Source organism: Dipodomys ordii, unplaced genomic scaffold, assembly GCF_000151885.1.
Source record: "Dipodomys ordii isolate 6190 unplaced genomic scaffold, Dord_2.0 Scaffold156, whole genome shotgun sequence".
NCBI lineage: Eukaryota > Metazoa > Chordata > Mammalia > Rodentia > Heteromyidae > Dipodomys > Dipodomys ordii.
Genome location: NW_012267372.1, coordinates 2,179,933 through 2,202,725, shown reverse-complemented (window position 1 = coordinate 2,202,725; position 22,793 = coordinate 2,179,933). Strand labels below are relative to the sequence as shown.

The window sequence follows — 22,793 nt, the reverse complement described above, 5'->3', positions numbered from 1 at the left end:
TCTTTGCTTTCCTACCCTCTCCTTTTTTTCTTCCTTCTCTTCCACTTCCTTCCTTCCTTATTTTCTATCCCTCCTGTCCTTGTTTTCATCCCTCTATCTGTCCAGCATTTTCTAAACACCTGCTTTGAGTAAGACAATCTAGGCTTGGTGCAGAGAATATGAAACAAGAGGGGCGCTGGTGGCTCACGCCTGTAATTCTAGCTACTCAGGAGGCTGAGATCTGAGGATTTTAGTTCCAAGGAAAGTTGGTGAGATGCTTTTTTTTTTTTTTTTAAACTGGTCCTGGGGATCTATCACTTGAGGCACAGCACCTCTGCCTTTTTCTAAGGAGTTAATTGGAGATAAGAGTCTCACAGACTTTTCTGCCCGGGCTGGCTTCAATCCATGATCCTCAGATTTCAGCTTCCTAAATAACTAGGATTATAGGCATAAGCTCTGATGCCTGGCTCCACGAGACTCTTATCTCCAATTAACCACCAGGAAACCAGAAGTGGCACTGTGGCTCAAAGTGGTCGAGTGTTCAGCTGGAGCAAAAGAATTCAGGGACAGCACCTAGGCCCTGAGTTCAAGCCTCATGAATGACCAAAAAATGAAAAAGAAAGAAAAAGAAGATGAAGTAAAACCATTCCCTCTCTTCTAAGGGGGTCCTTGGGTCCATGGAAGAAGGGAGCAAGCCTTCCTGTCCATGTGTCTTGAGCTACATACATGAAGTTTCTTGGGATTTTCTCAAAAGCCTTCTGAGGCTGAACTGATTCTTCCTACATTCATTTTTTTTTTCCAGGTCAAGGGTACAGAGGTGATGAGACCTGCCCAGGAAGGGCCTGGCCTCGCCCTGGGCCTGCTCACACATCTCCATCCAGATGTACAGCACCCTGGCCACGTCCCACGACCCCAGCGGAAGCGGCCATACCCAGCGGCATGCCGATGCCGTAGCCCTTGGTGTCGAGGAGGCCCCCGATCTGGGTGAGGTTGCAGTTGAGGCGCCGGTGGTACTCGTTCATGGTGGACTCGAGCAGGAAGGCATAGCGGGAGTTGAGGACGCGGGCGATGCCCTCTTCCGTGCTCTTGACGAACACACTGGGCTGCTTTGACTGCATGTAGTTCCACATGCGCTGGTACGTCTGGTACCGTGAGTTCTGGATGAAGAGATCACAGGGGGAAACAGGTCAAGCCCTACCCCCCCCCACCTCCCTACTGCCCTTCCAACCTCAGAGCCAGAGCCAGAGGGAGCCAGAGAGAGAGAGAGAGAGAGTGCGAGAACGAATGCAGACAACTAAGACCAGGTCCAATTCACCCCCACATTCCTCTTTCTAAAAGACCCTCAAGGGACTGGGAAGGTGGCTCAGTGGTAGAGTGCTAGCCTAGTATGCATGAAGTCCTGGGTTCCATTCCTCAGTACCACATACACAGAAAAAGCCAGAAGTGGTACTGTGGCTCAAGTGGTAAAGTGCTAGCCTTGAGCAAAAGAAGCTCAGATACAGTGCCCAGGCCCTGGGTTCAAGCCCCAAATAAAATAAAATATCCTCGCCGGGCGCTGGTGGCTCACGCCTGTAATCCTAGCTACTCAAGAGGCTGAGATCTGAGGATCGCGGTTCAAAGCCAGCCCGGGCAGGAGAGACCGTGAGACTCCTATCTCCAATAAACCACCAGAAAACCGGAAGTGGTGCTGTAGCTCAAGTGGTAGAGCGCTCGCCTAGAGCTGAAGAGCTGAGGGACAGCGCCCAGGCCCAGAGTTCAAGCCCCATAACTGACAAAAAAAAAAAAAATATCCTCAACTTTTCACTGGCTCAGCTATTCTCAAACCTGTCCTACCTGCGGTCTTACCTCCTGCCTCTTCTTCCTCAATCCTCTCATCCAGGAGTCTGGCCAAGCTCAGTTCTAGCTTCCCCAAAGCTGGTCTACTCCAACCTGGCCCAGAGGGGACTTCCAGCCATCAGTGGTCATCTCTGGTTCCCAAGTGCAGGGTCCAGGGTAAAGCCCCACACTGGCCTTTGAGCTCTCGGAGCCTGGCTGGCCTTCCTCACTGGACTCCCTCCTCTCCTTTCCCATCTCTGCCAATACACAGGGACAAGCTCCCATCCCCTGGCAGGTTCTTCCTCTCCTCTGCTGCCCACATTCCCAGGCGTGGCCCTCCCGGCACTCTCACTGACACCAGTGGTTCCGTGCTATGAGCGCAGATTGATCATCACTGTCTCCCTCATCTGCCCCCTGCCCAGCGATCATGGCACCCGTGTGTTCTGCCCCTCCCCATCCATCTCTCCAGCCCCACCTAGAGGTGAACTGTGCATGATGCAGGGGAGGGTTTCACCTGGAAGAAGGTCATGGTGGAGCCGGCGTGGATGGTGCCGTACTCGATGTTGGTCTGGTCCGCCAGGTCATCAGCTGACTCCACAGGCACCTCCATCCGCTGCACCGTGAGGAAGGCAGCCAGGTTGGCCGTGTAGGATGAGATGATGATCAAGGTGAAGGCCCACCTGTGGGTCAGTAAGGGTGAGTTGTGAACAGATGCCCCCCCCATTGGTGGTTCCCACTCCCCCCTCCCCCGACCAGTTCCTCCAACAAGTAAAAGGCTCAGTTGCTGCTGACCAGTGGGGAGACTACAAGTATGGCTTCCTGATCAGACTCATGGGGTTAAGAATTTCTAGGCCTCTACTTCCGGGTGCAAGAATAAGGCTGTCTGGGAAATAGCTGGAAACTGGACAATAGAAAGTATTTGTTTGTTGGTTCTAGGGCTTGAACTCAGGGCCTGGGTGCTGTCCTTAAGCCTTTTTGTGTTCTTGAACACAATGTGCTCTATCACTTCAGCCATAGTGCCACTTCCGGTTTTTGAGTAGTTCATTAGAGGTAAGAATCTCATGGAAACTTTTCTGCCCAGGCTGGCTTTCAACTGCAATCCTCAGATCTCAGTCTCCTAAGCAGCGAGGATTACAGGCATGAGTCACTGGCACTTGGCTTCAAAAATCATTTAAAGGAGGACAAAAGTTGTAGAAGGACTGTAATTCTCCCTCAAGGAAAGAAAAACAAAGCCTCCTTGTCCAGAGTAGCAGGCTGGGAGTTCCTTTATAGACTGCTGCAGGGAGAGAAACCCAGAAAGGCCAGCCATCCCATAGAGTCAGAGAGCAGACAACAGGGTAGGGTAGGGGAGAGGCAAGATGGCTGGAATCCATGGGTCAGAATACTCCAGGGGAGAAAGCTACATAGAGAGAAGGTTCCAAAGAGTTCCTTTGAGTGTGAGTGTGAATGTGTGTGTGTCTGTGCGTACACGTGCATGCGTGTGATGCTAGACAAGGACAATCTTTCAAGTGAGGGACAACCCCCAGCATCCACGGAGGGCTCCCTCTAGCCAGAGTAGAGATCTTCATAAATATAGGAGGTATTCAATAGAAACCCAGAAGTGCAATGGCGGAGATTCCAAGACTGTCTAAAGAAATGTAAACAATGTGAAGTTTATAATGTCGGCCAAAGCAATAAAAAATGATCATATAAGCGGGCGAAGGTGGCTCACGCCTGTAATTCTAGCTACTCAGGAGCCTGAGATCTGAGGATCATGGTTTGAAGCCAGCCCTGGCACCAAATTAACCATCCCCATTAACCACCTCCTCGCTCAAAAAAAAAAAAAAAGGAAGTTTAAAAAAAGCTTAGGGACAATGCCTAGGTCCTGAGTACAAACCCCAGTACTGGCACACACACACACACACACACACACACACACACACAATGACCATGCTAGGTGTTGGTGGCTCACACCTGTAATCCCAGCTACTCAGGTGGCTCAGATCTGAGGACGGCAATTCCAAGCCAGCTTGAACAGGCAAGTCCCTGACACTCTTATCTCCAATTAACCACTAAAAAGACGGAGGTGGGGTTGTGGCTCAAGTACGAGAGAACCAGCCTTGAGCACAAAAGCTCAAGCACAGTGCTCAAGCCCTGAGTTCAAGCCCTAGAATCAGCACACATGCAAAAAAAAAAAAAAAAAGGCCAGATCCAAGAAAGTATGACCTACACACACACACACACACACACACACACACACACACACACACACACACACACACACACACATATATATATATATATATAGCCAAGAGAAAAGTCATCCTAGAATTGACTGAGAGTGTGGAGAGAGAAGATGAGAACATGAAAACATACCTGGAGAACACCAAACAGCTTCTGGACAAGCAAATGTGTGAGAAGTAGAAGGAAGAGAGTCTGGACCGGAGGCTGCAGGGCGTGTGACCAGTGGGGCAGAGGGCACTCCACTGGAGAGCGTGACCCTCAGAAGGACGGTGCCCTGGGCCTCCTGGGGACATGGGGCTTCAGCTATATTTGTTTTGGGGGCTGTCCTCAGTGTCTTCTCTGCCACCTCATCACATGCCCCGTCTTGAATGCCCCTCCTTCTCTTTTGCACAGACAATAACAGCCTATAGGACAAATCCACCTTCTCTGGGGATCATTCTCTACTCCTTCCTCATAGCTTCCTGCTCTTTCCTCAGCATCGCTTCTATGTAAATTGGATACCTCGTTATATTCAATGGATGAACACATTCCACTTGGGCTGGGTGGTAGCAGAAGCAGCCTCCTCTCCCCATAGCTCAAGTGGTAGAATGCCTGACTAACAAGGACGAGGCCCTGGGTTCAATCCCCAGATGACAACAATCTTAATACATAAATAAATAATACCTTCACCACCACCACCAGAAATGACTATACCCTGGTCCCAGAAGAGATCACTATGTCATCTCTTATGGTAAAAGGGTCTTTGCAGGGGCTGGGAAGGTGGCTCAGTGGTAAAGTGCTTGCCTCACATGCATGAGGCCCTGGGTTCAATTCCTCTGCATCACATAAGCAATAAAAAGCTGGAAGTGGCACTGTGGCTCAAGTGGTAGAGGACTCGCCTTGAGCTGAAGAGCTGAAGGACAGCGCCCAGGCTCAGAGTTCAAGCCCCACACCTGACGACAAAAAAAATAAAAAAATGAAAAGGTCTTTGAAGAAGTGATTAAGGTATGCAGATGATCCTGGATTATCCAGGCAGCAGGCCCAATGGAAGAAGGAAGTGAAAGTCAGAAAGGCTTGCAGATGCTACACTGCTGGCTTTGGACCTGGAGGAAGGGTCCATGAGCCAAGGGATGCAGGAGGCTTTGGAAAAGGCAAAGAATGGGACTCCTCACCCACCCTGAGTCTTCCTCCAGAAGGAAGAAGCCTTGCCAACAACATGGTTTTAGCTCAGTGAGATCCACTTTGAATTTCTGACCTCCAGAACTAGAAGAGAATCTATGTTGCGTTGTATTAAATGCACAGGAATTTCTGCAGCAGCCATAGGAAACAAAGACCAGGGTATTATGGAAATGGTGCAGACTCAAGACCACTCATTAAAATAATACTAATAATCATGAGGACTGGAAGGTTTGTGAGGTGGTGGATCAAGAGAGGTGCAAATGATTCCATATGGCAGTTCCACTTAGTTAAGGGAGAGTGAAACCCACCACCCATGAAGGTTAGTCTCGACCAGGTTTCAAATGAGAACATCTTTGGGGCATATGCCTTGAATAAAACCTAATGTCCAACATTTCTTATCCGTTTCATTCATTCTCTTCTCTGCCTCTGGAGGGCAGGGGCGGGGCTGTTGAGTTCTCTGAACACTTCCGGTACATGGAAGGCTCCAGAAGCCTCTGTGGAATGGCCACAGATGCTAAACTCTAATGGGAGGATGTGGGGGAAGAAGCACTCTGGAAGACCAGATACTTAGCTTGCTCAGGAGAACTTATGAAGTTCTCAGCAGCCTGCTAGACCCAGGCAGTAAAGAGCCTGGGGCTAGCATGCCTCTAGCTAAATTAGCATGCTCATTCCTTGTCCCTGGGTCTCACTCTTCCAGTTCCATAAAACAGGGAGAATGTTCCAGTCCTAAGCTTTTCCCTTGGCTTTCTGTGTTAACTGCTGAGAAGGAGGGGAGCATACGTTGAGGTCAGGCCAGAGCGACAGAAATGGGGAGCATAGGACCTGGGGCTGATGTTAGCACCCTACTCCCAACCCTGATTTCATTCAGAACTCAGATGGGCCCTTCCCAGCCCTGGGTGTGGGGGTGGGGTGGGGAAGGACAGACGGAAACATCTCACCACACTCCACTGACACAGCGCGTGGACAGCGCGCGGGGCATGATCTCGGAGCCTTGCTGCATGAAGCCCCCCACGGGGAACCACAGGCTGTTGCCCAGCGTGTACTGGTTCTCCAGGAGGTGGGGACGAGCACGCAGGCATGGGTGCGGGTTATACCACTCATAGGGACTCAGCCTGTGGAGAGATGGGGGGGGAGGGAAAGGGGGCCAAGGTGCGGAGGAAAAGGAGAGAAACGGAGGAGACAGAGTCACCATGATTAGAAGGGGAAGAAGAGGATGCACGATGGACAGGCATGCAGAGGGAAGGTACATCCATGGAGGGGTGGGGCAGAGACACAGAGAGAGAGAGAGAGAGAGAGACAGGGATGCTGAGACTCCCAGGGGCAAGTAGAGAAAGGAGAGAGTCAGAGAAAAGAGGAAAGACAGCAGCTCAGAGAGCGAACCAGAGCACCAAAGTCAGAGCCACAAAGGAAAGAATGGGCCCCAGAGCTACAGTAAGAAAGGGAGAAAAGAGGCCCCTGTAATGGATGGTCCCCAGCAGCCCAGGGAACGCACAGGTAGCGTGCAGGGCCAGCCTCGTGTCTCTTTCCACCCTGGCAGCAGGCAATGCACTCACCTGGCGGCCAGGAACAGGACACAGCTGACGGCCAGGTAGGCAAGAAGCATGAAGAGCCACACAGCAGGAGAGAAGGGATCCAGGAAAGAAAAGTAGCCAGGCTTGCGGCCCTAGGGAGGTGTGGGGGGGAGGGGAATAAGACTAGCTACCCCTGCCCAGCACTGTGTGGTCCACCCCAGCTCCAATCAGGGACTCAGAAGCCTGACACGCCCATCCATGAAGCACCTCAGCCCCTGCCCAGCCCTCGAGCTAGACTGCAGCCCTCCGTCCCTAGAGGAAGCATACCATGTGCACGCGGTAGAGGATGCTGATACCCAGGGTCATGAAGGGCTTGGAGAAGTCGATGACCTTCTCACGCTCGGCTGTGATGGTGAAAGCTGCCACAGCCAGGTCTGCCTTCTGCTGGGGGGGAAGGAGGTTGGGGCAGAGAGGAAGAGGAGAGAGATAGAGACAGGCAATTAGAGAGAAGTGTACGCCCCACTGAACTGAGTGGATGGAGAAGAGAGAAGAAGTGAGGAGAAGGGCCAGGACCCTGGGCTAGTCTAGGAGACCCTGAAAGCTACGCAGATGCCTAAATTTTTTTTTAATTATTCATCCAGATGTCCCACCCAGATATTGGATGTCTCACCCTTCTTGGTCATGTTCATAATTAAGAGTCTTTTTTTTTTCTTTTTGGCCAGACCTAGGGCTTGAACTCAGGGCCTAAGAACTGTCCCTGAGCTTCTTCTGCTCAAGGCTAGCACTCTATCACTTCACCTACAGTGCCACTTCTGGCTTTTTCGGTGTATGTGGTACTGAGAAAGCAAACCCAGGGCTTCATGCATGCTAGGCAAGCACTCTACCACTAAGCCACATTCCCAGCCCCTAGAGTCTTGTTTTATAGAGCTCTTGACTCCTCCTACCCTGGGTCATGAAGATTGCTGACGATCGGCATCAAAATGTCTAGATGTGCCAGGCGCTGGTGGCTCACACCTACAATCCTAGCTACTCTGGAGGTTGAGATCTGAAGACCCTGGTTCAAAGCCAGCCTGGGCAGGAAACCCCATGAGACTCTTATCTCCAATAAACTACTCAGAAAAAAAAAGTGGCATTGTAGCTCAAGTGGTAGAGTGCTCACCTTGAGCAAAAGAAGCTCAGGGCCTTGAGTTCAAGCCCCAGGACTGGCAGGGGGGATAAAAAGGTGTGGATGATAGCTTTCTCTGGGAATCCCCTTTCAGGCCTTGTTTTCACATCTTCTTGTGCCATGCCACAAAGACCTATGAACAAATTATACTGTCCACTCTTCCCTACAGCTCCCTGAGCCACACTTAGCCCTGTTTCTCTGATCTCAGAGGGGCAAAGGCACTAAGCAGTGAGCAAGTCAGGAACTGGGGGCCACGGAGTTGGGATGTAATGGCTACTCTCCTGTACTTGTCCAATACCTGCAACCTAGATATATGCCTAAATGACCAATGATACACAGGACCAGTGCCCAGCTGAGCTGAGATCATCTATCTATCTATCTATCTATCTCATATACATATATATTACACACATGTTATATATATATTATATGCATGCATATATTAGATATATTATGTAATATATTATATATTAATGTGTTAATAATTATAAGTAATAATATATATATTGTATAATATATCATTTATATATTATATAGTAATACATATTATATTATATATTATATATGTAATATATATATTACATACACACATATATGAGCAGCCTCTTTTGTGGGTTGTTTGAAACAAGGTAAAGTATCTCTATATAGCCTAGACTGGCCTCAAACTCTCAAGCCCTCTGTCTCAGCCTCCTAAGTGTTGTGATACATGATCACTCCCAACTCAGTGATTTTATTTATTTATTTATTTATTTAGCCAATCCTGGTGCTTGAACTCAGGGCCTGGGCACTGTCTCTGAACTTTCTCACCCAAGTCTAACACTCTACCACTTGAGCCACAGCTTCCATTTCTGGCTGTTCTGAATCATTTATTGGAGATTAGAGTCTCATAGACTTTCCTGCCTGGGCTGGCTTTGAACCATGACCCTCAAATCTCAGCCTCCTGAGTAGCTAGGATGACAAGCTTGAACCTCTAGTGCCTGGCTTTGATTTGTATTCTTTTTTTTTTTTTTTCCTTTTGGTCATGAGGCCTGAACTCTGGGCCTGGGCGCTCTCCCTGAGTGCTTCAGCTCAAGGCTAGCACTCTACCACTTGAGCTGCAGCACCACTTCCGGTTTTCTGGTGGCTTATTGGAGATAAGAGTCTCACAGAGTTTGCTGCCTGGCTGGCTTTGAACTGCAATCCTTAGATCTCAGCCTCCTGAGTAGCTGGGATTACAGGTGTGAACCACTGGCACCCGGCTTGATTTGTATCCTTTTAAGTGTTAGTTTTCTTACTATTCCTTCTGGCTTATGTTACCAGCCTGTGTGTGGTTCAGATAGAAGTGCAGAGCCACGTCGTGGAGTAGTAGATTCTCAAAACTCAGTGCTCTGGTCTTGGCTCATTCAGGTTTCCTGCATAGCATACCCAGATGCCACTGTCCCTCCGCACTGTATCACTGGATCTACTTGCCGCCTCATGCCAGCCTTCCACTGGCCACAGCCCCTTGGCCGGAGGCACCATCTCTCTACCCCATCCTCCCATCTCTCCAAGAGCCCTCAGAACAAAATTCTCTTCTTCATTTGAATACCCTGGTGGTTTGTCTCTGGGCAGGACCAGCTTAAGCCAGAAGAGACCCACCCAGGTCCTGAGGCTCACTCCTGGGCACAGGCAGGTGTTGGATCTCTAGCAGGCCCCTGTGAGAAGCCAGGAGTAAAGTCTTCAAGAGAACACTTCCCATGAGTACTACTCCATGAGGTACTGCTGGTCTCCACTGCGGCTCCAGATAGCAGCTAATTTGCCACCACCAGCACACTGCAGTTCTCTGAGTCTGCTGGGTTATGAGGCCCAGGGGACAGATCTGCCTGCCCGCAGCCTGGAGTTCCTGCAAAGACAGCATACATTCTGGACCTGGCTCAAATCGCAAAGCTGTGTGGGTCATTTGGAAGATAAGAGGAGAGAAGTTGTACAATCTGATGTGGCATAAGTGGCCATCAAAATCCAAAACCTGGCAAAATGTCACCAGCACCAAACACACTGAACTCCTTTCCTTAGAGGTCTGAGTCTTAAATCTGTGGGGACTCCTCCCCTCCAATCTCTGGGTTTCTAAGTTTGCATCTTTCCAATCTTTTCCCCTTGTCACTTCTGTCATATTGGCTGTTTCCTGCAGTTGCTACCTATATGACTCTTCCTTTCTGTCTCTCTGTCTCTCTCTTCCTCCCTCCCTCCCTTTCTCCCTCCCTCCCTCCCTTCTTCCTTTTCCTTCCTTCCTTCTTTCTTTCTTTCTTCTTCCTTCCTTTCTTCCCCCCTCTCTCTCCCTCTCTCTCTCCCTCCATCTTTCTGCTAGTCCTGGGGCTTGAACTCAGGGCCTGGGCACTATCTCTGTGCTGCTTTTGCTTAAGGCTAGCACTCTACCACTTGAGCCACCTTTCCACTTCTGGCCTTTTCTGTTTATGTGCTACTGAGGAATCAAATCCAGGGTTTTATGCATGTTAGGCAACCACTCTACCACTAAACCACATTCCCAGCCCCCTTTTCTTTTTCCTGTTTGTCCTTAACTTGTTTATTGTTAACTTTACAATTAGTTGACAAATACTTGTTAAAATTATTATTATTTTGTGTGTGTGTGTGTGTTGTTTGGTTGGTCGGTTGGTTTTGGGGCTTGAACTCAAGGCTTGGGAACTGTCCCTCAGCCTCTTTGTGCTCAAGGCTAGTGTTCAACCACTTCTGATTTTTGAGTGGTTAATTAGAGATAAGAGTCTCATGGGACTTTTATGCGTGGGCTAGCTTAGAACCGTGATCCTCAGATCTCAGTCTCCTGAGTAGCTAGGATTACACCAGCACCTGGCTCTTTAATTTTTTTTTTTTATGGAAGTACTGATGTTATAATTCAGGGCTCACACTTACTAGCAGGGGCTATATCACTTGAGCCTTTGTTTTACTTTGCTTTTCAGATAGAGTCTTGTGCTTTTGCTACAGCATCAGCCCCTGATTACCTCCCTTCTCCACCTCCTGTGTAGCTGGGATTATAGGCATATAGCACCACATTTAGCTAAATAACATTTTTTTTTTGGGTCCGGTTGTGGGGTCTGAACTCTGGGCCTGGGCGCTGTCTCTCAGCTCTTCAGTTCAAGGCTAGCGCTCTACCACTTGAGCCACAGCACCACTTCCGGCTTTTTTCTTTTTTGCTTATGTGGTGCTGAGGAATCGAACCCAGGGCCTCTGGCATGCAAGGCAAGCGCTCTACCACTGAGCCACCTTCCCAGCTCCCTAAATAACATTTTTAAGCATTACAAATGTATATTATAAACATATCCACATATAGATATAAATGAACATATAAATATACATATACATACATACATACATACATGTACACTCTTTGAGCCCTCAGGTTCACTTCAAGAAATATACGTAGCCAGAGCTGGGAAGGTGGCTTAGTGGTACACTGCATGCCTCACATGCATGAAGTCCTGGGTTCGATTCCTCAGTACCACATAAATAGAAAAAGCTGGAAGTGGTACTGTGACTCAAGTGGTAGAGTGCTAGCCTTGAGCAAAAGAAGCTCAGAGACAATGCCCAGGCCCAGAGTTCAAGCTCCAGGACTGGCATAAAAGAAGAAAGAAAGGAAAGAAAGAAAGAAAGAGAGAGAGAGAGAAAGAAAGGAAGAAAGAAAAAAGAAAGAAAGAAAGAAAGAAAGAAAGAAAGAAAGAAAGAAAGAAAGAAAGAAAGAAAGAAAGAAAGAGAAAAATATATTTAGCCAAGAGCTGGTGGCTCACACCTGTAAATCCTAGCCATTTAGGAGGTTGAAATCTGAGGATCATGGTTGGAAGCCAGCCTGGGCAGAAAAGTCCCCATGAGACTTATTTCCAATCAAGCACTCAAAATCCAGAAGTGGAGCTGTGGCTCAAAGTGGTAGAGAGCTAGCCTTGAACTGAAGAGCTCAGGGACAGTGCCCAGGCCCAGAGTTCAAGCCCCATGGCCAACCAGAAAATAAAAAGAAAAGAAAAAGAAAAAGAAAGAAAAGAAAAGAAAGAAAGAAGAAAACAAAGGTTGTTTACAATCCTTACTCTTAAGACAATGCTTCATGCTAGGCCCAGGCCTTGAGTTCAAGCCCTATGACCAACAACAAAAACAAAACAAACCACAGTCCTTCAAAATAGCCTTGTACATAGGCTACTTTCACATGTGAAATACATTTGCACACTTCTGGTTTTCTGGTGGTTAGTTCGAGATGAGAGTCTCATGGACTTTCCTGCCTGGGCTGCCTTTGAACTGTTATCCTCATATCTCAGCCTCCTGAGTACCTAGGATTACAGACGTGACCCACCAGCACCCAGCTGAAAACAACCTTCATTTTCACTAAATGCTTGTTAACTAAACGAATGACACATGAAAACAATGGAATACAGAACCATGTAGCTATTAAAAAAAAAAAGGTAGTTCCTTGCTCAAATCCTAAGATTTATTGACCTATGAAAAAAGCATGATGAAGAACAGTATTAGAAAGGTGCTTATATTTGTATAATGTACTGACTATAGTATATTAGGGATTATCCAAGGAATGATATATAAGAAGCAGACACAGTTATATATCACCTAGAGATAGGAATACTGTCATTAGCTTTGTTGCATTGCTTTGATATAACAAAAATTCTTTAATCCGTGTGTGTGTGTGTGTGTGTGTGTGTGTGGTACTAGGATTTGAACTTGGGGCCTTGGGCTGGATTTGCTTTATGGCTGGGCCAGCCTGGACTTCGATCCTCCCATTTGTGCTTTGTTTTGTCACCAGGATGTCAGGTATGTGCCCCTGTGCTCAGGCATTGTACTTCTCAGACATTGTGCTTTCCTCCTAGCTTAGGATGAGAGGCATATTCCAGCACACACAAGTCAATGGTTGAGTCTTGAGAATTTCTTTTCTTTTCTGTTTTATGTCGGTCATGGGGGCTGAACTCTGGGCCTGGGCGCTGTCCCTCTTCAGCCCAAGGTTAGAGCTCTACCACTTGAGCCACAGCACCACATCCAGCTTTTTCTGCTTATGTGGTGCTGAGGAATTGAACCCAGGGCCTCATGCATGCTAGGCAAGCGCTCTACCACTGAACCACCTTCCCAGCCCAAGTCTTGAGAATTTCTATACCCTGACTGGCCTTGAATCATGATCCTGGATCTCTGCCTCCCAAGTAGCTAGGATTGCAGGAGTGAACCACCCTGCCTGGCTTTCTATTCTATTCCCTCTGGTGAAAGAGCTGCGGTGGCTGGTCAAGTAGCTGATGTTATTTTCATCCCTAGCCTGGACTGGAAAAACATCCCCAGGGGATATTACCAATCCCACTGGAAGAAGTGACTTCCTGTTCCCCAGATTTGATTGGCATAATATTGTCAAAGCAGTGCATCAGCCCCATGCTGGAGGGACTCTCAAGCTCACATTATCATGGCACAAAATGGGACAGCTGATGTTCTGGGCTAAAGAGCAAAGAGGTGCACACTTGGCTTCTGGTGATCTTTGGAAACTGGTATGGAGGGGGAAACAAAACCCAAGGCTTTGCTAGGTCAGTAGCTGACACCAACTGCCAAGGGGTGTGTTGATCTGCTCTAGGAAAGAGACTTCATTTGGCACAGCCACTGCAATTGGAGCTATCACCTGATTATGGGGACAATAATCCGCAGGCATTCTCCTGTGTCTATCTACCTTCTGCACAGGCCAAATGGGCCCGCGGAGTGAGGGTGGGTCACCACCCCTGCTTCTTTCATTCCTCCAGAGGATGTAGAATTGCTTTTGAATGACTGTCCTGGGAAAGATGCGGCGTTCCAGGGACTTCCACTTGGATCTTTCTATCATAATGGCCTGGTTCCATGGGTCAGTGCGCCAATGCGGGGTTTTGCTGGCTTCAGTGGATGTTTATTTCAATTACACAGTCAGAAACCAGGGACACAGGGTGAATCCATGGCCTTGTCCGACCTGTCCTCAGTCGAGTCTGGCTCAGATTCCATTGATTACCTATTTACATAAGCTCTGCCTCGGTCCACCAGTCAAAGCAGGATTTACCATCTACCAAAACGACAGAGGGTTTTCTATTACTAAGAGCCAACTGAAATACTCAGTGCCCAGAAGGAGCCTGTGTAGAAATTAATCCTTTTGAAAAACCAATTCAACAATATATAATGACAGTCATAAGGACTCTTTTTCACACACTATTTTTTTTGGGGGGGTGATAGTGCTAAGGATGGAATCTAGGGCCTCACACATGCTAGGCAAGCACTCTAAAACTGAGGATGCTTCAGTCATTCTATGCAGGGTCAATCTTAATAAAATAAGCCCGGCACAGTGGCTCATGCCTGCAGTGCTGGCTACTTGGGAGGATGAGGTAGCAGGTGGACCATTTGAGCTCAATAATTTGAAGCCAGCCTGGACAACATAGTGAGATCCCCAAAAGTTAGAGAGAGGCATGGAGAGAGGAAGGAGAAAGAAATGAAGAGAGCATGGAAGGAAGGAGGGAAAAAAGGGAGGAAGGAAGGAAGGCAGGCAGGCAAGTAAGCAAAGATTTTGTACAAAGATGTGTGTTTATGATGAATAAAAACACTGGATAACAAAAATATCTCTATGCATTTCTATCTCGATTTTTTTTTTTTTTACCAGTGCTGGGGGCTTGAACTCAGGGCCTGGGCACTGTCCCTGAGCTCCTTTTGCTCAACGCTAACACTCTATTACTTGAGCCACAGCACCACTTCTAGCTTTTTCTGTTTATGTGGTACTGAGGAATCAAACTTAGGGCTTCATGCATGCTAGGCAAGCACTCTACCACTAAGCCTCTGTCTGTCTGTCTGTCTTTCTGTCTGTCTGTCTGTCTAGTCAAGGAGCCAGGCACTGGTGGCTCACACCTGTAATCCTACTTATTCAAGAGGCTAATGTCTGAGGATCCAGGTTTGAGGCCAGCTTAGGTAGACAGGTCTGAGAGACTCTCAACTCCCATTAGCTGGCAAAAAAGCTGGAAGAAGAGGTGTGATTCAAGTGGTAGAGCGCCAACCAACCTCCAGCAAAAACAAAACAAAAAGCTGGGTGCTGGTGGCTCATGCCTATAATCCTAGCTACTCAGGAGACTGAGATCTGAGGATCATGGTTCAAAGCCAACCCAGGCAGGAAAGTCCATGAGACTCTTATCTCCAATAAACCACCAGAAAACTGGAAGTGGAGCTGTAGCCCAAGTGGTAGAGTGCTCACCTTGAACTGAAGAGCAGAGGGACAGTGCCCAGGCCCAGAGTTGAAGCCCCACAACTGATAAAAACAAAAACAAAAACAAGTGAGAGCACAAGGTCCCAAATTCAAGCTCCAGTACTGCCTGGCCCAAGGCGGGGTGGGGGGGTGAGGGGGGGCTAAGGATTAAATAGTGTTGGAGGCAAGGCTCAAGTTGTAACAATGCTGAGTTTGGATCCTAGGGTTATTTTTTAAAAAGTAAATAATAATACATTCACATGGAGAGAAATACTCCACCATATTACATTCTATTTAGGCTAAAACAATCAGATATTATTTTTGGCCTTTCACATGGGCAAGGACGGTTTTGGAAAGATCGATACTATACCCACTATTGGCAAGAGCAAAGGAAAACTGATATTCTTATGCACTTTTGGCAGTATATACTTAAAAGAAACAACAAAACCTCATATCCTTTGACCTAGCACTTCGATTTCTTAGAATGTATCCCTCGGGAACACTCTCATAAAGCCACAGGCCAAGTTTAGAAGGGCAGCGGCTAGGTATTCTAAGACTGGAAAGCACCCAGCCAAGCCATCAGTAAGGGATGAGTTCAATAATTCATGCTCCAGTCACACAATGAAATTCCTATATCTTAGCTTGCATAATTTCTTCCCTTGTTCCTTCCTTCTCTTTCTTTCTCTCATTTTTTTTTGGGGGGGGGAGAGGCTTGCTTTCCCCTTGAATTTCAAATGAGCATCTTAAAAGATCTATGCCCAGACATAACTTTTGTTTCTCAATCCACTGCCCTAGAGTGAAAAATGCCTCACCATTTTTTCCCAACCTCCCCAGACAAACCCTGCAGTCATCCAATTCCTTGGGTGTTTATATACAATCTGGCAGCATGCTTCCAGAGGTAGGGGGATTGAAGTCCAAAGGCCAGCCTGGGCCAAAGCTCCAGACCCTATCTGAATAAACTAAGAAGCACAAAGGATTAGGGCATGGCTTAAGAGTTAGAACTTTTGCTCGGAGGGTCTCAGTTCAATTCCCAGTATTACCAAGAAATAAAAATAAGATCCTGATCTATGTTTCCCAAAAGCTCCCTGTACTAGGCCACAGCATGCTCAGTCCCACCTCAGGGTCCTCTATCTGGAAAATACTCTTCCCCTCTCATGCAGCAAGCTATTACTGGCATCTACTGAGTGGCAGACTCTCCTGGGGGCTGGGGAGATAGGCAAAGCCTGGGCCCTTGTGACCTCCCTTTCCCAATGGGTCGTCTCAGGGCTGCCTTCCTTATTTTACTCCTTTTTCTAATCGCTAGACAACTACCATGACTCAAGTATCCATGCATCGGCTACTCTGTATCCTCTCCCCGTTTTCTTCCTATTCCCTCATGCACCCACCACTCAGGATGCTAATTGCTGTCAAGTCTCTCCCTGTAGAGTGAATTTCAAGGAGGTGGGGCTGGGGTTGCTGGGCAGGAAACATGTCTGTTCTGTACACTTCTGCCCCCTAGTGGCTGGAACAGAGATGGGCACATGACTCATACTCTATAAAAACAGTTTTTTAAAAACAAAACAGAACAAAAAACCAGGCCGATCTATGTGTAATAACCCAGAGAGATGCCAAGATATAAATACAAAAAGAGTAACGTTGGGCACTCACTGGTGGCTCACGCCTATAATCTTAGCTACTCAGGGGGCTGAGGATTGTGGTTTGAAGCCAGCCCAGGCAGGAAAGTTTGTGAGATTCTCTCTCTCTTTCTCTCTTTCTTTTTTTTTGGAGGCCTCAGGCTTGAACTCAAGACCTAGGCACCGTCCCTGAGCCTTTTCACTCAGAGCTAGCACTCTTATCAGTTTGAGCCACAGCACCACTTCTGGTTTTCTGGTGGTTCATTGGAGATAAAAGTCTCACAGATTTTCCTTGCCAAGGTTGGCTTGGAACCACGATCCTCAGATCTCAGCCTCCTGGGTAGCTAGGACGACAGGCGTGAACCACCCGTGCCTGCCCTGTGGGCTCTTATTTCCAAAAAAGCCAGAAGTGTGGAGCTGTGGCCCAAGTCGTAGAGCACTAGCCACAAGCAAAAGAAGCTCAGCAGCAGGGCTCTGGTGGTTCCTGAGGCCCTGTGTGGGAGAGGCAGTGTCTCTCTGCTGCTCAATCCCACATCTCATGTTGGCCAGAGGGGGGCGATCTTCTAGCCATGAAATGGTGTAAAGTCAAGTCAATCAGTGGTGACATTCCCATGTGGCTTGGCAATTCTGGCTGTCCCCACAGCAGCAGTGCAGATTCGGCAGGGGCAACCCCCCCCCCGCTCCTGCACAGCCTGCTCCTCCTCCGCTATTCTCTCGCTAAATGTCATCTTCAGCGGCCCCAGCCAGACAGGCGAGAATGCCACCCCTTCCTCCTGCATTCCCCTCCCGGGAGCCACCAGACACTTGGCTCTCCAACACTTCCCACAGTCCATCATCCCCCCCCCCCAAACTCCTCCTCCCTGTTCCTGCTGCCACTGTGAGCCAGCTCAAAGCCTTCTGGAAGTTTCCTGTAGACCCTCTGAAGCTCCAGAAAGGCCAAGGTCAAGTCTGGTTAGTTCACCACCCCATCCCCCTGGGATAAAGCACATCGTGCATAGTAGGTGCTCAATAAATGTCAGCTGGATGGCAAATGGATGCACATACAAGTATATGTGTGAGCCAGCCAGGGTGACAGGAATAAGAATGGTAACAGAATAGGGCATGGGCAACAGCACCCTGCCCCCCCCCCCACCTGCGAGGCCTTGTTCTAGATTCATTCCATGCTCCTGGTGCTCCATGCTGGGTGAAATTTATCCCTATTTTAGAGCTGAAGAAACTAAGTTACAGGGAAGTTAAGTAAATTGGTAAAGGTTACCCAGCTATTGCCCTAGCAAGAGCCAAGATTCAGATAGGATTTCCAGTTACAACTGCAGCAACCAACTCTCCAAAGTTACCTCCTGGGTAACAAACCCTCTTTTGTCCAAGGGACCACAAACGTTATTAAGACCTGCTTCAACTCAGGCAGCTGTCAAGAAGCCCTGTGCCAGACTGGTCTCCTTCTGGGCTGATACATCAACTAGCATCCAGTTGACAGTGACTTCCCTTGAGGGGTTCATTTCCCTGGAGCCCACTTCCCTCTTGGGGGTTCCGATGAAAGAACATTTCTGGGCCTGCATGACCAAGAACCATGCTGTGGAAATCGGCCCAGGGAAGCCAGTGAGAGCGGCACAGGGCACTCTGCTTGGGCCTTCTCCCCTCTCTCTCATCTGGCCTTAAAACCTACCCTAGGGCAGAGGCTTTCAAATCAGCTGGCAGCCGGGAAATGGAGGGCAGGCATGCCTCAGGGCGTGCCTATGGGGTGTGGGGTGTGATGGAGGACCAAAGAGTCAGGTCTTGGCTGGGGAGGATGGGGGGCGGTGGAGACATCTCTCTCCTTTTCCCCAGAGCTGCTGTGCTTTTTTTTTTTTTTTTAAGTCCAGGGTTCTGAAGAAGCTTTCAATCAGAGGACACGTTCTGGCATTCACAATAACTTTGGAAAATCAGTACCTTAGGGAATAAATGTCCTTGTCAAGCCCAGGGGCTCTGCTTGTGTCTATCCTGGTGACATTCAGGGGTTCGAATGCAGTAAATTCTAGTACAAGAGAGACAAGGGTGAGGCCCACCAAGGGCAATGCCAAGGCTGCCCGCATTGCTGTGGTTCCCTGTCCCGCACACCAGCTCTTGGCTTGTTCTGGCTGGGGGGTGGGGTGGGATGGGGGGGGGTGTCTGTTTGGTACAGTCTCATTTCTGGGCATCTGCCCACCCAGTTCTTATGTCTGCTGTGTGACAAAATAGGAAATGTGTCTCTGTTGCTTACAACCCTTACCACACACCTTTTCAGGTATTATGTCCATCTTTGGGGGAGAGAAACAGGTTCAGGAAGAGAAATGGGCCGAGTGCTGATGGCTCATGCTTGTCATCCTTGCCATTCAGGAGGCTGAGATCTCAGGATCATGATTCAGAGCCAGCCCAGGCAGCAAAGGCCGTGAGACTCTTATTTCCAATGAAACACCACAAAACCAGAAGTGGAGCTGTGACTCAAAGTGGTAGAATACTGGCCTTGAGCAAAATTGCTCAGGGACAGTGCCTAGGTCCTGAATTCAAGCTCCGTGACCAACAGAGAAAGAGAGTGAGAGAGAGAGAGAGAAATGGATGTTGAAAATGAACTATACAACTTGTGGGTGGGGATGAGAGAGAAAAAACTGGGAGAAAGTGAGAGAAGGGGTGACATTGTCTAAAAAGAAATGTTCTCTTTACTCAACTTATATAACTAGAACCTCTTTGCATATCACCTTTATATAGAGAGAGACAGATATTTTGGCGGTCATGGGCCTGAACTCTGGGCCTGGGTGCTGTCCCTCAGCTCTTCAGCTCAAGGCAAGCGCTCTACCACTTGAGTCACAGCACCACTTCCGGCTTTTTTCTTTTTGCTTATGTGGTGCTGAGGAATCAAACCCAGGGCCTTAGGCATGCAAGGCAAGCACTCTACCACTGAGTCACCTTCCCAGCCCCACTTGTGAGATTCTTATCTCCAATTAACCACCAACGAGCTAGAAGAGGAGCTATGGCAGAAGTAGAACACTAGTCTTGAGCCCAAAAGTTTAGTGACAGTGCCAAGACAGTGAGTTCAAGCGCCAAGACCAACATTTAAAAAAAAAAAGATAAAAAGAAAGGTAAAGTCCTTGTTCTCCCTACTTCTGGAAGATTCCCCCCAAACCACCTTGAGGCTTTGCTTGGCTCCCATTTTATGTCACTTTTGCTCATTCAACAAACCTTTGAACATCAACCAAACGAACTCAGGCCTCATGAGGAGAGCATTTGGCAAACCAGGAGCAAGATGGTGATATACCACCATTCTTCCCTGTCTGTTCCTCTGAGGTAGCCACCTAGTTCAGCACCCGGTGTACCATCAGCCAGATGGGTGTAGAGCCCTTAGAAACGTCCTCTTGTTCTTTTTTGTTTTTCAATATGCCCGGCTGGTCCCAACCACCCTCTGTTCCTCTCCCACTCCGTGGTAACCTTCCCCAGCCATACCCGGTTGATGAGCTCGCCAACCATGCCTGTCCAGGAGCCATTGGGCTCGGGAGCCCCATAGAGCCCATCCTCCACCAGCCGCAGGCGGTAGCGGAAGCGGAGCAGCTCGGCCAGCTCCCGCAGCATGTCCACGCAGAAGCCCTCGAAGCGTTCATTCCCTGACAGGGCCTGGAAGTTGGGCCGGCGCATGACGTAGGGATTCTCCTGGATGGGCAAAAGACAGCAGGGGTCAGAGATCAGGTGCCCAAGGGGTGGAGGTTGGGGACCAAATTAGGGATCCTGAAGTCCAGGGCAGAACTAGAGGATCTGGACGAGGCAAGCTAGAGCAGGTTTCTGCTCATGGAGTCACCATACACATTAGGCATGCACAAAAGCTCTGTGGGGCCTGGCACCATTGTCACACACATGTCATCCCAGCTACTCAGGAGGCTGAGATCTGAGGATCGTGGTTTGAAGCCAGGAAGGAAAGCCCATGAGACTCTTTGTCACTTTTGGCTTTTTCTGTGTATGTGGTACTGAGGAATCGAACCCAGGGCTTCATGCATGCTAGGTAAGCACTCTACCACTGAGCCACCTTCCCAGCCCCCATGAGATTCTTATCTCCACTTAACTACCAGAAAATTGGAAGTGGTGCTATGGCTCAAAGTGGTAAAGCACTAGCCTTGAGCGAAAAACAAAGCAAAACGAAACTTAGGGACAGCGCCCAGGCTCTGAGTTCAAGCCCCACCACTGAAAAAAATAAAAATGCTCTGTGGGGAGAAGAGGCTGGACACTGAGGGAAAAAACCATGTGGATCCTATGAGCTGTTAGCAGATTGCAGGAGCCCTTTTGTTACTTATTCATTTTTATTTATTATTGATTTTTTTTTGGGTCCAGTCATGGGCCTGAACTCTGGGCCTGGGAGCTGTCCCTCAGCTCTTCAGCTCAAGGCTAGCGCTCTACCACTTGAGCCACAGAGCCACTTCCGGGTTTTTCTTTTTGCTTATGTGGTGCTGAGGAATTGAACCCAGGGCCTCATGCATTCAAGGCAAGCGCTCTATCACCGAGCCACCTTCCCAGCCCCCTTATTGATTTTTTTTTCTTTTTGTCGGTTGTGAGGCCTGAACTCTGGGCCTGGGCTCTGTCCCTCAGCTCTTCAGCTCAAGGCTAGCACTCTACCACTTGAGCATAGCCCCACTTCCGGCTTTTTCTGCTTATGTGGTGTTGCAGAATCAATCTTAGGGCCTCATGCATACAAGGCAAGTGCTCTACCACTGAGCCACCTTCCCAGCTCCCTTATTGATTTTTTTAAGGTAGGGTCTTGCTATGTAACTTTCAATGACTACAAGGTAGCTTTTTTTTTTCTTTTTTTTGGGGGGTCCGGTCATGGGGCCTGAACTCTGGGCCTGGGTGCTGTCCCTCAGCTCAAGGCTAGTGCCCTACCATTTCCGGCTTTTTGCTTATGTGGTGCTGAGGAATTAAACTCAGGGCCTCAGGCTTGTAAGGCAAGCGCTCTATCACTGAGCCAGCTTCCCAGCCCAAGGTAGCTTTTTGTTTTGTTTTGTTTTGTTTTGTTTTTGTCAGTTGTGGGGCCTGAACTCTGGGCCTGGGCACTGTCCCTTAGCTTTTCAGCTCAAGGCTAGCACTCTACCACTTGAGCCACAGAGCTACTTCCGGCTTTTTCTGTGTAGGTGGTGCTGAGGAATCGAACCCAGGGCTTCATGCATACAAGGCAAGCACTTTACCATTGAGTCACCTCCCAGCTCCTGCAAGGTAGCTTTTTGAGACTCCTACCACAGACTTATGAGTGCCGGAATTATAGGTGTGCACTACCATATCTGGCTTGCAAGAAGCCCATGTTAGTCTCCATGGCCAACCTGATGTTCATTGTTTTCCAACCAAAAAGCTTGTAAGGGACAGAGGGAGCTTCAGACAAAGCACATTGGATAGCACCATGAACTGTGCCAAACTATAACAGGGCTTTCAGGGGTGTGTGTGTGTGTGTGTGTGTGTGTGTGTGTGTGCTGGTGCTGGTCCTGAGGCTTGGAGTCAGGGCCTGGGTGCTGTCCCTGAGTTTTTGTACTCAGACCTAGTGTTCTACCATTTTGAGTCACAGCTTCATTTCAGGTCTTTTTGGTGGTTCATTGGAGATAAGAGTATCACAGATTTTCCTGTCAGGGGGCTGGCTTTGAACTGTGATCCTCAGATCTCAACCTCCTGAGTGGCTAGGGTGACAGGTGTGAGCCACCAGTGCCCAGATTCAGATTTTTTAGTATGATCTTTATCATGATAGGCTACAACTCCAGTCAACACACACATTCATGAGCAGGGCGCGCATACACACACACACACACACACATACAGACACACACACACACACACACACCCCTAAACTCCAAAAATCCATCCTTCCTTTCAGTGACCTGGAGTATCACACACTAACATTCCCTATTTGGCTGCACTTCATTTTCCCACATAGCCAAGAGTGACTCACTAAATCTACTTCCCAATCCACTGAAGGGACTCAGGGGGCATCCTGGCCAGGATTTCACTCCAGCCCAAAGCCGTCTGGAGGAAGCAGGCTTGCCATGCCAGATGGTACAATTTCGAGAGCATTTAGAAGTCTAGATTGTTCTGCAAAAATCTCCTGATTATGAATGTTAGCAACTAATAATTCTATACCTATTTTTTTAGGCCAAACAAACACACCT

At 48.4% G+C, this 22,793-nt stretch overlaps 1 protein-coding gene across 1 annotated transcript in view; it reads right to left on the bottom strand.

Moving 5' to 3' along the window:
- The window catches only part of Grik5 (glutamate receptor, ionotropic, kainate 5), a 58,611-nt gene that overhangs the window by 7,158 nt on the left and 28,660 nt on the right, over window positions 1-22,793 (bottom strand). The window contains exons 12-17 of the mRNA XM_013032612.1: window positions 20,104-20,307; window positions 7,014-7,127; window positions 6,729-6,838; window positions 6,114-6,287; window positions 2,309-2,474; window positions 911-1,136 (exon numbers count right to left, since the gene is read on the bottom strand). Coding sequence (XP_012888066.1) covers window positions 911-1,136; window positions 2,309-2,474; window positions 6,114-6,287; window positions 6,729-6,838; window positions 7,014-7,127; window positions 20,104-20,307 — 994 coding nt within the window. The remainder of the gene's footprint in view (window positions 1-910; window positions 1,137-2,308; window positions 2,475-6,113; window positions 6,288-6,728; window positions 6,839-7,013; window positions 7,128-20,103; window positions 20,308-22,793) is intronic.